Consider the following 13225-nt stretch of genomic DNA (forward strand, 5'->3'; position numbering starts at 1 on the left):
CTGCCCAGAATTGGAGGGCGCTTCAGGATTGAGGCCAGACATCAGGGTGAAATGAGTGGGCCATGATACCCCCTGCCACAATGACTAAACACCAAAGGAAAGATACTAGAAACATGAAAAATTAAGAACGTACATCACCACCAAAGGAAAATAATAATTCTCAAGCTCTAGATCCCATAGAACACAAAGTCTTTGAAATGACTGACAAGGAATTTAGAGCAACAATTCTAAGGAAACTAAATGAGATACAAGAAAACTCAGTTAGACAACACAACGAAATGAGAAAAAATATACAGGACCTGAAAGAAGAAATGTACAAAGAAATCAATGCCCTGAAAAAGAATGTAGCAGAGCCTATGGAGCTAAAGGATTCATTCAGTGAAGTAAAAAACACAACAGTGTTGATTAAAATGATCGGAGACGCGAAGGAAGACACAGCAGACGAGATGCAGGTGAAGAGCAGGGGGCCACTGCTCTCTCAGGCAAGTAGCACCGACCCAACCGCTGTTACAGCTTTTATTACATTTAGCAAGCTTGTGCAGGCGAGATAAGCATTAATGCATAAATTCTGTTATACTTTTCTTAAGAGCAGAAGGCCGTTACCTCCCTTCTCAAGCACTTGGTTATCTATAATGCACCTCCTGGGAACATCCCAAGAAAGTGTTCTCACAACTTCAAGCGTTCTCAAGGATTGTTTGCAATCCTTGACATTTCTTGGTTAACTCATTTGCGAGTTCACCAAGTGAACACGTCCTTGGGTGCTGACCACAGAAGTCCATTAACCATTTCCTTCACGACAGAGAGTCTAACCAGCAGGCTACAACAAGCAGAAGAGAGAATTTCTGACCTTGAAGACAGGCTGTTTGAATTAATACAAATGGACAAGAAAAAAGAAAAAAGAATATAAAAAAATGCAAGAAAATCTAAGAAAGATAACAGGCAACCATAAGCACTCAAATATACGAATCATTGGTATTCCAGAAGGGGAGGAAAAAGGAAATGGCACTGAAACATACTCAACAAAATATAGCAGAAAATTTCCAAGGTTTAGGGCAAGTCACAGATCTTCAGATTCAGTAGGCCCAAAGATCCACAAACATTTTCAACCCAAAAAGGTCCTCTCCAAGGCATGTTATAGTCAAACTGGCAAAACTCAAAGACAAAGAGAGAATCTTAAAAGCTGCTAGAGAGAAGCACAAGTCAGCTATAAGGCAGCCCCAATCAGACTAACATCAGACTATTCATCAGAAACCATAAAAGCCAGAAGAGAATGGGATGATATATTCAAAATACTAAAGAACAAAAATTGCCAGCCAGAATACTTTACCCAGAAAAGCAATCCTTCTGAAATGAAGGACAAATAGTATATTTCTCAGATAAACAAAAACTGCAGGAGTTCACCACCACACAACCAGCCTTACAAGAAATTCTCAAGGGAGTACTGGGTTTGATACCTGAAAAACAACCATCACTGCCATGAATGCTCAAGAAAGAACAAAACCTACCAGAAAAACAAAAATGCTAACAATAAAGAGAAAAAATAGTTTATCTACCACCCCAAGAAACCAACAGACACAGAAGACAAACAGAAAATCAGAAAGAAAGTAACAAACAACATGTAAGACATCTACACAAAAATCAATAAAATGCTAGGAGTAAACCAACACCTTTCAATAACAATGCTAAATGTAAAAGGATTAAATTCAGCACTCAAAAGATACAGACTGACTGAATGGATTAAAAAGATGGACCCAACAATATGCTGCCATCAAGAGACTCACCTCACTGGTAAAGACACACATAGACTATTAGTGAAAGGATGGAAAAAGACATATCATGCAAATAGAAATGAAAAACGAGCTGGAGTAGCTATTCTTATATCAGATAAAATAGACTTTAAACCAAAAACCATAAAAAGAGATGAAGAAGGCCACCGTATAATGATAAAAATATCTATCCATCAGGAACACATAACAATCATAAATATATACACACTCAACATTGGAGAAGACAGATTTATAAAGCAACCACAATTAGATCTAAAGAATGAGATACACAATAACAGCATAATAGCAGCAGACCTGAACACCCACTCTCAACATTGGACAGATCATCTAGGCAAAAATTTGACAGAGAAACACAAGATCTAAATGACACTTTAGAGCAACTGGATTTGGCAGATATCTACAAAACATTCCATCCAACAACCTCAGAATATTCATTCTTCTCATCAGCACATGGAACATTCTCCAGGATAGACCACATGCTAGGTCACAAATAAAGTCTCAACAAATTCAAAAAAATTGGAATTATTCCATGTATTTTTTCAGATCACAATGGATTAAAATTAGAAATCAATAGCTAAGAAAACTCTGGAAAACTATACAAACACATGGAAGTGAAACAACATTCTACTTAATGACATATGAGTCCAAGAAGAAATTAAACAGGAAATCAGAAAATTTCTTGAAACAAATGAAAATAATACACATTGTATCAAAACCTCTGGGATACAGCAAAAGCAGTATTAAGGGGGAAATTTATCGCATTAAATGCTTACTTCAGAAGAATGGAAAGATGGCAAATAAACAACCTGAGACTTCAAATTAAAGAACCAGAAAAACAAGAACAGTCCAAACCCAAAGTTAGTACACAGAAAGAAATAATTAAGATCAGAGCAGAACTAAATGAAATAGAAACCCCCAAAAATGGTACAAAAGATCAATGAAACAAAAAGTTGGTTTTTTGAAAAAGATAGACAAAATTGAAAAATCTTTAGCAATGCTAACTGAGAAAAGAAGACCCAAATAGCAAAAATTAGAAATGAGAAAGGTGATATTACAACTGATGCCTCAGAAATAAATGGAATCATTAGAGACTACTACAAACAACTATATGCCAACAAAATTTGAAAATCTGGAGGATATTGTTAAATTTCTGGACACATACAAACTACCAAAACTGAGCCAAGAAGATACAGAAAATCTTAACAGACCAATTACAATAAAAGAGATTGAAGCTGTTATCAGAAGGCTCCCAACAAAGAAAAGCCCAGGACCAGAAGGATTTGCTGCAGAGTTCTACCAAACCTTCAAAGAGAAATTGATGGCAATTCTCTACAAACTGTTCCAAAAGACTGAAACACAGGCCATTCTCCTAAACTCATACTATGAGGCAAACATCACCCTCATACCAAAACCAGACAAAGATACATCAAAAAGAGAAAACTACAGGTCAATATCCTTGATGAATATAGATGCCAAAAATCCTCATAAAATACCAGCTAACAGAATACAGCAACACATACACAAAATCATACACCATGATCAAGTGGGATTCATCCCAGGGATGCAAGGTTGGTTCAACATACAGAAATCAATAAATGTGGTACACCACATCAATAAAAACAAAGACAAAAACCATATGATCATCTCTATAGACACTGAAAACCATTTGACAAAATTCAACATTCATTCATGATAAAGACTTTCTACAACTTAGGTATAGATGGAAAGTATCTCAACAAAATTAAGGCCATATATGATAAGCCCACTGCCAATGTCATCTTGAATAAGGAAAAGCTGAAAGTTTTTCACTTAAGAACAGGAACTAGACAAGGATGCCCACTCTCACCACTTCTATTCAACACAGGGTTGGAAGTATTAGTGAGAGCAATCAGAGAAGAGAAGGTAATAAAGGACATCCAGATTGGAAAAGATGAAGTCAAACTGTCCCTGTCTGCAGATGATATGATTCTATATACTGAACAGCCTAAAGCCTCTACAAAAAAACTCTTAAAGTTGATAAATGATTTCAGCAAAGTTGCAGGATACAAAATCAACACACAAAAATCAGTAGCATTTCTATACTCCAACAGTGAACATGCAGAAAAAGAAATCAAGAAAGCAAGCCCATTTACAATAGCCACCAAAAAAAAAATAAAATACTTAGGAATAAAGTTAACCAAGGATGTGAAACATCTTTACAAAGAGAACTACAATCCACTGTTGAGAGAAATTAAAGAGGACACAAGGGGAGTTCCAGTCAAGATCTTGGAATAGACTGCCCCCAGCATCACTCTCTCCCACAAATCAATCAATTCACAACTATAAAAATGTAACATCAGACAAGCTGGGGTGGCTGGAGCTCAGGGGAAGAGAAAGAGAGACCTATGGAGTTTATGAAGGCAGGAAAAACCACAATGAGAGAAAGAAAAAACTGTTCAGAGAGTTTCAGCCAGTGGACGCTTTAAGGCTGAAGCTGCTAAACACGTGGAACAGGAGCCAGCAGAAGCCACAGCTGTGCCCTTCAGATGGAGTTACTTTGAGGCGGCAAGGTAGAAGAAGGCCTTGGTGGCCCCCAGGACAGCAAGACCACTAATAGGATTCCTGTGGGACCCACGCAGGAGCAAGGAGCCTGAAGAGCTGAAAAAGGGGAGCCATTCAGAGGCTGATGAGTTATCGCAAGGAACCGTTGCAGGGTCCATCCCATGAGAAGTGCTTGGAACATGTGCAGTGGGGGAGATGGGCCCATCGGGAGAACACTGGGGCACAGGAAGGACAGCCGATCGGCCCCCCAATCAGCACAGGACCACTAAGAGGAGACTGGTTGAAAATGCAGAATTGCATGGGGTACAGTTTGATGAACAAACTCAGGCCCAGATCATAGTTTCTATACAACCCAGGTGCACTAGGTCTCTGGAGTGCCGGAAATACCTACAAGGTCAACCATTAAACCCTGAGCTGCACAAAAAGTCTTCCCTAGGGAAACAGCAGTAAAGCAGCAATTTAGCTCAACCACACAGCTCAAGTACTATTTTCCACAGGAAGTTACCCCATTTTAGAAGTAAGCAAAAGACAAACAATTAGTTCCAGCACAGGTACACCACCAGCACCTTGGGGCCCAACCTGGGTCCTGAGGCATAGAGCTGTGGACCAGACCACCCCCACAACCAGGCACATCGCCAGCACCAAGGAGCATGCCAAAAACATCACCTCCACATGGGTGGCTCACCATGGCCACTACAGTAACCATGGCAGCCACAAAGTGTCTAGAAGTCACAACCACCATGCAGACAGTCTGCCAGCCACTGGAATACATTGACACAAGGAGAGTCACCAGCAGAGACCAAAGAAAAGAAGAGGATGTCTTTCTCCACAAAGCCCAATCCAGAGTGACAGAAGAAGCAGCTTCTCTATGATAATAGTGGGGAACCAGAATACACCTATCAGCATTTGGCAGATCATCTAGGCAACAAATCAACAGAGTAACCATTACTCTTTCAGAGACAGAGAAGAAATCTAGGGTTATCAGTGGTGGGAGGGGGGAGATAGAGAGGGATAGGGAGAGATTGGACAAGGGGCATAGAGAATAAGTACATTTTGTAACAATATACATACTAGTAATATTGATTAGATCAACATATGTCAACATTGAACCCCAAAAACATGAATAATCAATTATGATTCAATAAAAAAAAAAAAAAGAGGACACAAGAAGATGGAAAGATATCCCATGCTCTTGGATCAGAAGAATTAACATTGTGAAAATGGCCATATTAGCCAAAGTGATCTACAGATTCAATGCAATCCCCATCAAAATTCCAATGACATTTTTCTCACAAATCAAAAAAAATATCCAGACATTTATATGTAATAACAAAAGACCACGCATAGCCAAAGCAATCCTGAGCCAAAAAAAAAATAAAGCTGGAGGCATAACTCTACTTGAAATTAAAATATACTACAAAGCTATAATAACCAAAACAGCATGGTACTGGCATAAAAACAGACACATGGATCAATGGAATAGAACAGAGAACCCAGAAATCAACGCATATACCTACAGCCACCTGATCTTTGACAAAGGCAGCAAGTCTACACACTGAGGAAGAGACTGCCTCTTCAGCAAATGGTGCTGGGAAAACTAGATATTCATATGTAGGAGAATGAAACTAGACCCGTACCTCTCAACATGTACCAAAATCAACTCAAAATCGATTAAAGAGTTAAATATACATCCTGAAGCAATAAAACTCCTTAAAGAAGACATAGGGAAAACACTCCAGGAAATAGGAGTGGGTGCAGACTTTATTAATATGACCCCAAAAGCACGGGCAACCAAAGGAAAAATAAACAAATGGGATTATATCAAACTAAAAAGCTTCTGCACAGGAAAAGAAACAATCAACAGAGTGAAAAGACAACCAGAGTGGGAGAAAATATTTGCAAAATATACATCTGACAAAGGATTAATATCCAGAATATAGAAGAAACTCAAACAACTTTACAGCAAAAAAACAAGAAACCCAATTAAAAAATGGGCAAAGGAGCTAAACAGGCATTTCTGAAAGGAAGATATATGAATGGCCAACAGACACATGAGAAAATGCTCAACATCACTCAGCATTCGGGAAATGCACATCAAAACCACTTTGAGAGACCATCTCGCTCCAGTTAGGACAGCTAATATCCAAAATACTGAGAATGATAAATTCTGGTGAGGTTGCAGAGAAAAAGGAACTCTCATACACTATTGGTGGAACTGCAAAATGGTGCAGCCTTTATGGAAAATGGCATGGAGGTTCCTCAAACAATTACAGATAGATCTACCATATGACCCAGCTATTCCAGTATCATATGACACAGAGGAATGGAAATTATCATGCCGAAGGGATACCTGTACTCCCATGTTTATTGCAGCACTATTTACAACGGCCAAGAGTTGGAACCAGCCCAAATGCCCATCATCGGATGAGTGGATAAAGAAAATGTGGTACATCTACACAATGGAATACTACTCTGCTGTAAAAAAGAATGAAATACTACTATTCACAGCAACATGGATGGACTTAGAGAAAATGATATTAAGTGAAACAAGTCAGACACAGAAAGAGAAATATCACATGTTCTCACTTATTTGTGGGAGCTAAAAATAAATAATAAATAAATATACAAACAAATAAAGTGGGTGGGGGGAAGAAAAAACAATCACAACAATTCCTTGAACTTGTTAAGATAAGTGAACAGATATGATGTAGTGAGGGAGGGGATAGGGAAGGGGGAAAGAGGAATGTGTAAAGGGACATGAAAATCAACTATAATGTATATTGAGAAGTTAAAATAAGTAAATAAATTAATAAATAAAATAATAATAATAATAATAAATTTCTTCAGTCACAAATAGGGATCTGGTCCATTAATGGTACCTTAATTGGATTGTGTTTAAATAAGAAGTAATGGTAGGGATTGTTAATAAAGAACATTTATTTGTGTATTTCTGACATACAATTGAATACATATTTACTGTAGAAAATTTAGGAAATGTAGAAAAACAGAATAAAAGCAACTTATAATTCCACCACTCAGTGGTAACCACTATTAACATTATACCATTTTATCTCAATTTTGTTAAAAAGAATTACAGAAAGAAACAAAGTGGAAGAATAATACACCATGATGCTAATACAGGCAGTCAATAAGCAAGTAATAAATTACATACAATACCAATGGTCATCATCACTATGGACAAAAAATGAAATAGAGAAGGTGAGATACAGAGTTGCTTGGGGGGAAAGGGTACAATTTTAAACTGAGTGGTAAGGTGGTCAGAGAAGGTTTCCCTGAGAAGGTGACATTTGCAAAGCACTTAGAAAGTGAAGAAACAAACCATGTGAATATCCAGAGAACAACATTCCAGAAATAGGAAACAGCAAGAGCAAAGGCAGAAGTGTACTTAGAGTGCTCAACAAAATCAGACAGGAGGAGCTGACCGGTTAGCTCAGTTGGTTAGAGTATGATGATGATAACACCAAGGTCCAGGTGTACCGGCCAGCTGCCCCACCTTTTCCCCTGCCAAAAAAGCAGAGAGGCCAGCAGCTAAAGCAGAGTGAGAAAAAGAAACGAGTAATAAGACATGAGAGCAAGCAGGCTGAGAATGTAGGACCTTGCAGGTCCTCGTAAGACGTTAGCTTTAATTCTGAGATTGGAAGCTATTGAGGGTTCTGAGCACAGTGACATGATTTAACTTTCATTTTAAAATTACTCTGGCTGCTGGGCAGAGGCTAGACTGTGGCAAGAGAGAGGCAAGGGAAGAAGCAGGAAGATCAGAAGTTTATTTCAATAATCTAGGCCACAGATGATAGTGGCTTAAAACAGGATAGTAATGATGGGAGTTCATGAGAATTTGTCAGACTCTGGATATATTTTGACGGCAGAGCCAACATGATTTACAAGTTAGACGTGGGGTATAAAAGAAAAATAAAAGTTAGGGATGACTACCTTAAGCAACTGGAAACATGAAATTGCCATTTGTTTAAATGGGGAAAGCTTTGGGAGGAGTGGATCTGAGGAAGGAAGATGAGATCAATTTTGAACATGTTAAGTTTAATATGCCTAGTAGACATCCATGTGATGATTACATTTAGGTAGCTGAATAAACAAGTATGGAGCTGAAAAATAGGTCCAAGATGGGGATATAAATTTGAGTCATCAGTCTACAGATAAAATTCAAGGATTTAATAAGATCACTATGGGAAAGAGTGGCCACAGATCTCTAAGGCATGTGAACAAAATGAGAAGAAAAAAAAAACAAACAAACAAGCAAATGAAGCTAGTTTTGCAATGATAAATAGGCTAATTACCCTGAATAGATCAACACACATTGTATACATGTACTGAAATACAACTCTGTACCCCATAACTGTGTACGATCAATGTTTCAATGAAAAAAATTTTTTAAATTAAGTAATCGTACAACGAAACAAAACAAAAACAGTATCATAAACATCTTTTGTTATAATCAAAGGTTATTTTTTAAATGTTGTATGAGAGTATCTCCAAATTCCAGAAATAATCAGTCAAATACAATAGTGGAAAAACAAGTAACTAATAATTTCCCAAATCAAACTATAAAATAATTTCAACTGTTAAAAATTTTGACACAAAATTTTTCAAATCCAATATATATTAAACCCAATCCTTGTTAGGTCCCTCAAAACAGGAGATATATTATTTAAATAACATACACAAAAATTGACTGGCATACTTAATTAGCAACTAAATAACAAAGAAAAGTAAATGGGTAATTACTTCCTCCAAAAGCAGTCTCCTTGATCAAAGTGTAAAAGTTTCAGAAGGATTCCTCTGTTTTGCTCTCAACATGAAGGAGAGGACAAAAGATTGGCTTAGTTAGCTTTATTAAAGAGAAGGTCTTTTGGGGTATCCAGGACTTTCACTACCAATATCTGGTAAAAACAGTATATGGCCAAGTGTTTAAAATAAGCCAATGTATTTTATGTCAAACATCAAATTGAAAGAAATCTCTGAAACTAAGAATAAAAATTTCCCTAATATTAAACTACACACAGATACACACATACTAAATCTGACTGACAAGCATCTTGCATTAAATATTAACACAAAGTATGACAATATTCAAGTTAGAACCTGTTTATATCCTGACTAACAGGTATTAGTGTACTCTTAAGGCATTTACAAGTTTTCTCCCTTCACAAATACAAATGAGATAAATAAGATGTCTCACCATGTCTCACACTGTGTCTGAAAAACTTTTTCAATCATCTTTTTATTTATTTCGAAAGGGAACAGATTTATATGAACTTAAAAAAATACCTGTCTGCAAAGCAGGAGCAAAGCCCTTAAGAGAGCATTTTTTTGTTGCCATTCTTTGTGCTATTATACATACAATATAACAAAAAATGAGAATTCCCACCTTTATTACATATATTAGAAGTATCTTATCATTTTTCTTACCTGTATGGAAGTAATGGAAGCTGAATGTCCCTGAAGGACTGCAACAGGTGCACAAGTTCGAAGACACCATACTCTTACAACCTTATCACAGCTGCCTGCGGCAATGAGGGTGTTTTCATAGTTAACAGCCATGTCAGAAATTTCAGCAGAGTGTCCTCGAAGTGTAGCAAGAAGGCGTCCATCATCTGTCGCCCAAATTTTCACCAAACAGTCATCTGAACCCTACAATAATACAAAATGACAGAAGACTTATACTGAAGCAAAAAATTCACCACCCCACCCAAAAAAGAAAAAGGGAGGATTTTATTAAATTGCTTCTAAGCCTTTACACTTTAGACACCTGTCTTCTCATAATATGGATCCAGTAGCAAACATAAATGATGTCCAAATGATAACACTGACAAGGCACTGCCCAGACAATGCATTTGTGAAGAACTCTTCAAAACTACTATTAATCCTGACAACTCAAAATATTTTAAACTCACTTTTAAGTAATTTGGCATTAAGTATTTCTACCATTATTTCTTTCCTTAGGCTTGACAGCCTTCTTTTCTTAAATGCTTGAATATTTGCTTTTTCTACAAATACTTCAAAATCTAACCTAAAATCTAAATGCATTTCTCAGTAAACATGAAGCTGTTAATAAAAATCTCTTATTATCTTGAACTTTGAATATTATTCAAATATTATGTTGAACTTCCTATTAAGAATTTCAAAAGAGCTTTAAAAATAGTAAAAAGCAATGCTACTCTAATGTGGTAGATAATTTATTTCATAATTATCTGTTTGTTAAAAGATCATATTCATCATCCTCGTGATCATCAACATCTAAATACTTAGGTGATGCATTTATAGTCATGAAGTCATCAATGAAAGAGTCTGTAATGAACTCTAAGAAGTTGTAACTTCTCAAAGTACAAACTACTTCTTTTGTCATAGTATACAAATATAAAAAGAAAATTATGCTATTACCCACACTTCTTTGTTAACTTAGTACTGAAGAAATGAGACTAAGCCTTTTTCTTAGAAATATTTGTGTGCTACAATTTTGTACTTAAAAGCATATAGTATGATTTGGTTGATAAAAACCCAATTTAAAAGTAACCAATACTTAACACCAAGGTCAAGGGTTCAATCCCTATGACCAGCCACAAAAGCAACAACAAAAAGAAAAATAAATAAATTTTAAAAATAACCAGTACTAAAATCAAAGAAAGATATACAAAATAACTATAATCGTCATTATTAACTGTGTAATTCAACTATTCAACCGTAAGGGTGATACAATCATTAATTAAGCAAAACTGGCAGCAATTACACTAAGTGACACATTGGAAAATGCATTTTAATAAATGTTTGCTAAAAGGGAACACAATGAAATTGAGCACACTTGTTTTACATAAATTAACCACTATAGAACATAAGGCTTTCTGAATTTTTAATTATAAATTAATTTTAAATTAAATTTCCCAAAAGATGGTAGACATTATAGTTCACCCATTTACTTATACAAAATGAGAAAAAATTTTCAATTTCCACTCATCTTTTCTGGCATTCATATGTCCAAAAAGGATGAATTGCTTACAAAGCACAAAGCAATGCTATGAAGTCTAGCTTCTATTGTTGTAAATCCATTAAATGTTACCGTATCATAAATTTTAAACTCACTGTAAAAATTCTTCTCCCACTTCGGTCAAATGCAACACAGTAGACAGATGACAAGTGCCCCAGAATTCTCTTATGCATCTTAATGTGCTGGTAAGCAGATGAAGGGAAAATATGGCTGAAGCGACTACATCCGGTTAATTGCCTGGCAGAGGTGATATTCACTGAAAAACATAAGAAATTCACTTCTTAAAACCCAAAAGTAAAACCTACTTCATGAAATTAAGTTACAAATATTAAGACAAGACAAAACAAGATGCACACACCACAGCAATTCTACCTTTTGAGTCTAAATTCCCTTACACATTTCATGATTTTATGAACTCAAGTTGACTAATCACTAATATGAATGAATGAATCACTAATATAACACTCTTCTGTTAAATCTCAAGAGTCTGATATTCTGCTTAGCTTACTGTGGTTTCTCAAGCACATTCCCATTTTGCCTTTTTTAGTACACTATAGTCAAAGACACTGTCACTTTAAATATATAGGTAAATCTTTCTACAGGATGAAGGCATTTTAGAATTAAAAACTATATTTGATTAAATATATACACCTTAAAAATTATACAGGGAAACTGATGAACTTCTGTCCTATCTCCTCACACCTATCCAACCCATATACAACTGCCCCTAAAAATTCAAGAATAATAAGAGACCTATACAGTGAAAAGAGAAGGGAAGCTATGATAACACGTAAGTTTTTAAGTAGCAAACAATCCTTTCTAAATTTGTCTATGGGTTCTCCCTTTTTTGGTTTCTGAATCTGGAAGCTCTCCCTCTAGTCACCAATGAACTTTGGGGTCATTTTAGATCCTGTCTCATTTTGTTTGTTTGTTTTGCCTTGTTCTTAATTTTTTCTTAAAAAAAAAAAAAAAAAAAAAAAAAAAAAGCAAGCCAGAAAAAGCATAAGTCTACACAACTCTCCTCCAAATACCATCTGGATTCTGCTCATTTCCAAGACGGAGATCTTGATCCCCAGGTAAAGATTTACAACTACCTGCTCACCCTGCAGAACTCTTCATCTTCCTTTATACACTGAAAATAACACCACACACATTCTATTTTAATGAAAACATAGGGTCTCTATAAGTTCAAAGTCACCTTGAAGTAACATGACATTTTACCACACTGCATAAATAATATAGTACAAGTGATAATAGTTTTATGTTTAAGTAAGGCAAATTAACGCAAGAACTGAGTTCTAGCTAGATTAGTACAATTAGAACCATGCCACAATCAAAAGAATGAAACCTTTCAAAGTCTCACAATCTTAAGAGCAATGAAGTCTTTCTTTCAGGCAAAGGTAGATCCACTGGCCATTTTAAACTGACAAAATGACAAAAAATGAATGAGCAAAATCAGCAAAACTTTGAATGCAAATCATAAGAACAAATTAGAGATCTGAGTATTTATGGCACACTGCAAGATGCTGAGTAAATAATGGTAGAAAATGCATTAGCATCAGTACCAGGTAAGAGGACTTCTTTTTGGCACCTGCTCCCCACTCCAACTATTAAAAATTTCCACAGCTCTAGGATGAGAAGAGCAGGCACCCTAACTTTGAGACTTTCCTTCTCTAGTCAAATATTTCTTACTGCTCTGAGTTCCTTGAAACAATCAACCATTACTTCTTTGCTTTGTTCTGTCCATACAATGCAGGTAGATGGAGGAAAGGGATGTTACTTTAAGTCAGGGTTTCTCAACCTCAGAACTATTGACACTTTGGGCTGGATGATTCCTTGTTGTGGGGGAGGCTGCCTGTACATTGTGGGGTGTTTAGCA

General features: G+C 36.2%; 1 protein-coding gene across 1 annotated transcript in view; it reads right to left on the reverse strand.

Moving 5' to 3' along the window:
* The window catches only part of BRWD3 (bromodomain and WD repeat domain containing 3), a 115959-nt gene that overhangs the window by 58995 nt on the left and 43739 nt on the right, over positions 1-13225 (reverse strand). The window contains exons 7-8 of the mRNA XM_063083354.1: positions 11442-11602; positions 9774-9995 (exon numbers count right to left, since the gene is read on the reverse strand). Of these exons, the coding sequence (XP_062939424.1) occupies positions 9774-9995; positions 11442-11602 (383 nt within the window). The remainder of the gene's footprint in view (positions 1-9773; positions 9996-11441; positions 11603-13225) is intronic.

Source organism: Cynocephalus volans, chromosome X (genome assembly GCF_027409185.1).
Source record: "Cynocephalus volans isolate mCynVol1 chromosome X, mCynVol1.pri, whole genome shotgun sequence".
NCBI classification, from domain to species: Eukaryota; Metazoa; Chordata; class Mammalia; order Dermoptera; family Cynocephalidae; genus Cynocephalus; species Cynocephalus volans.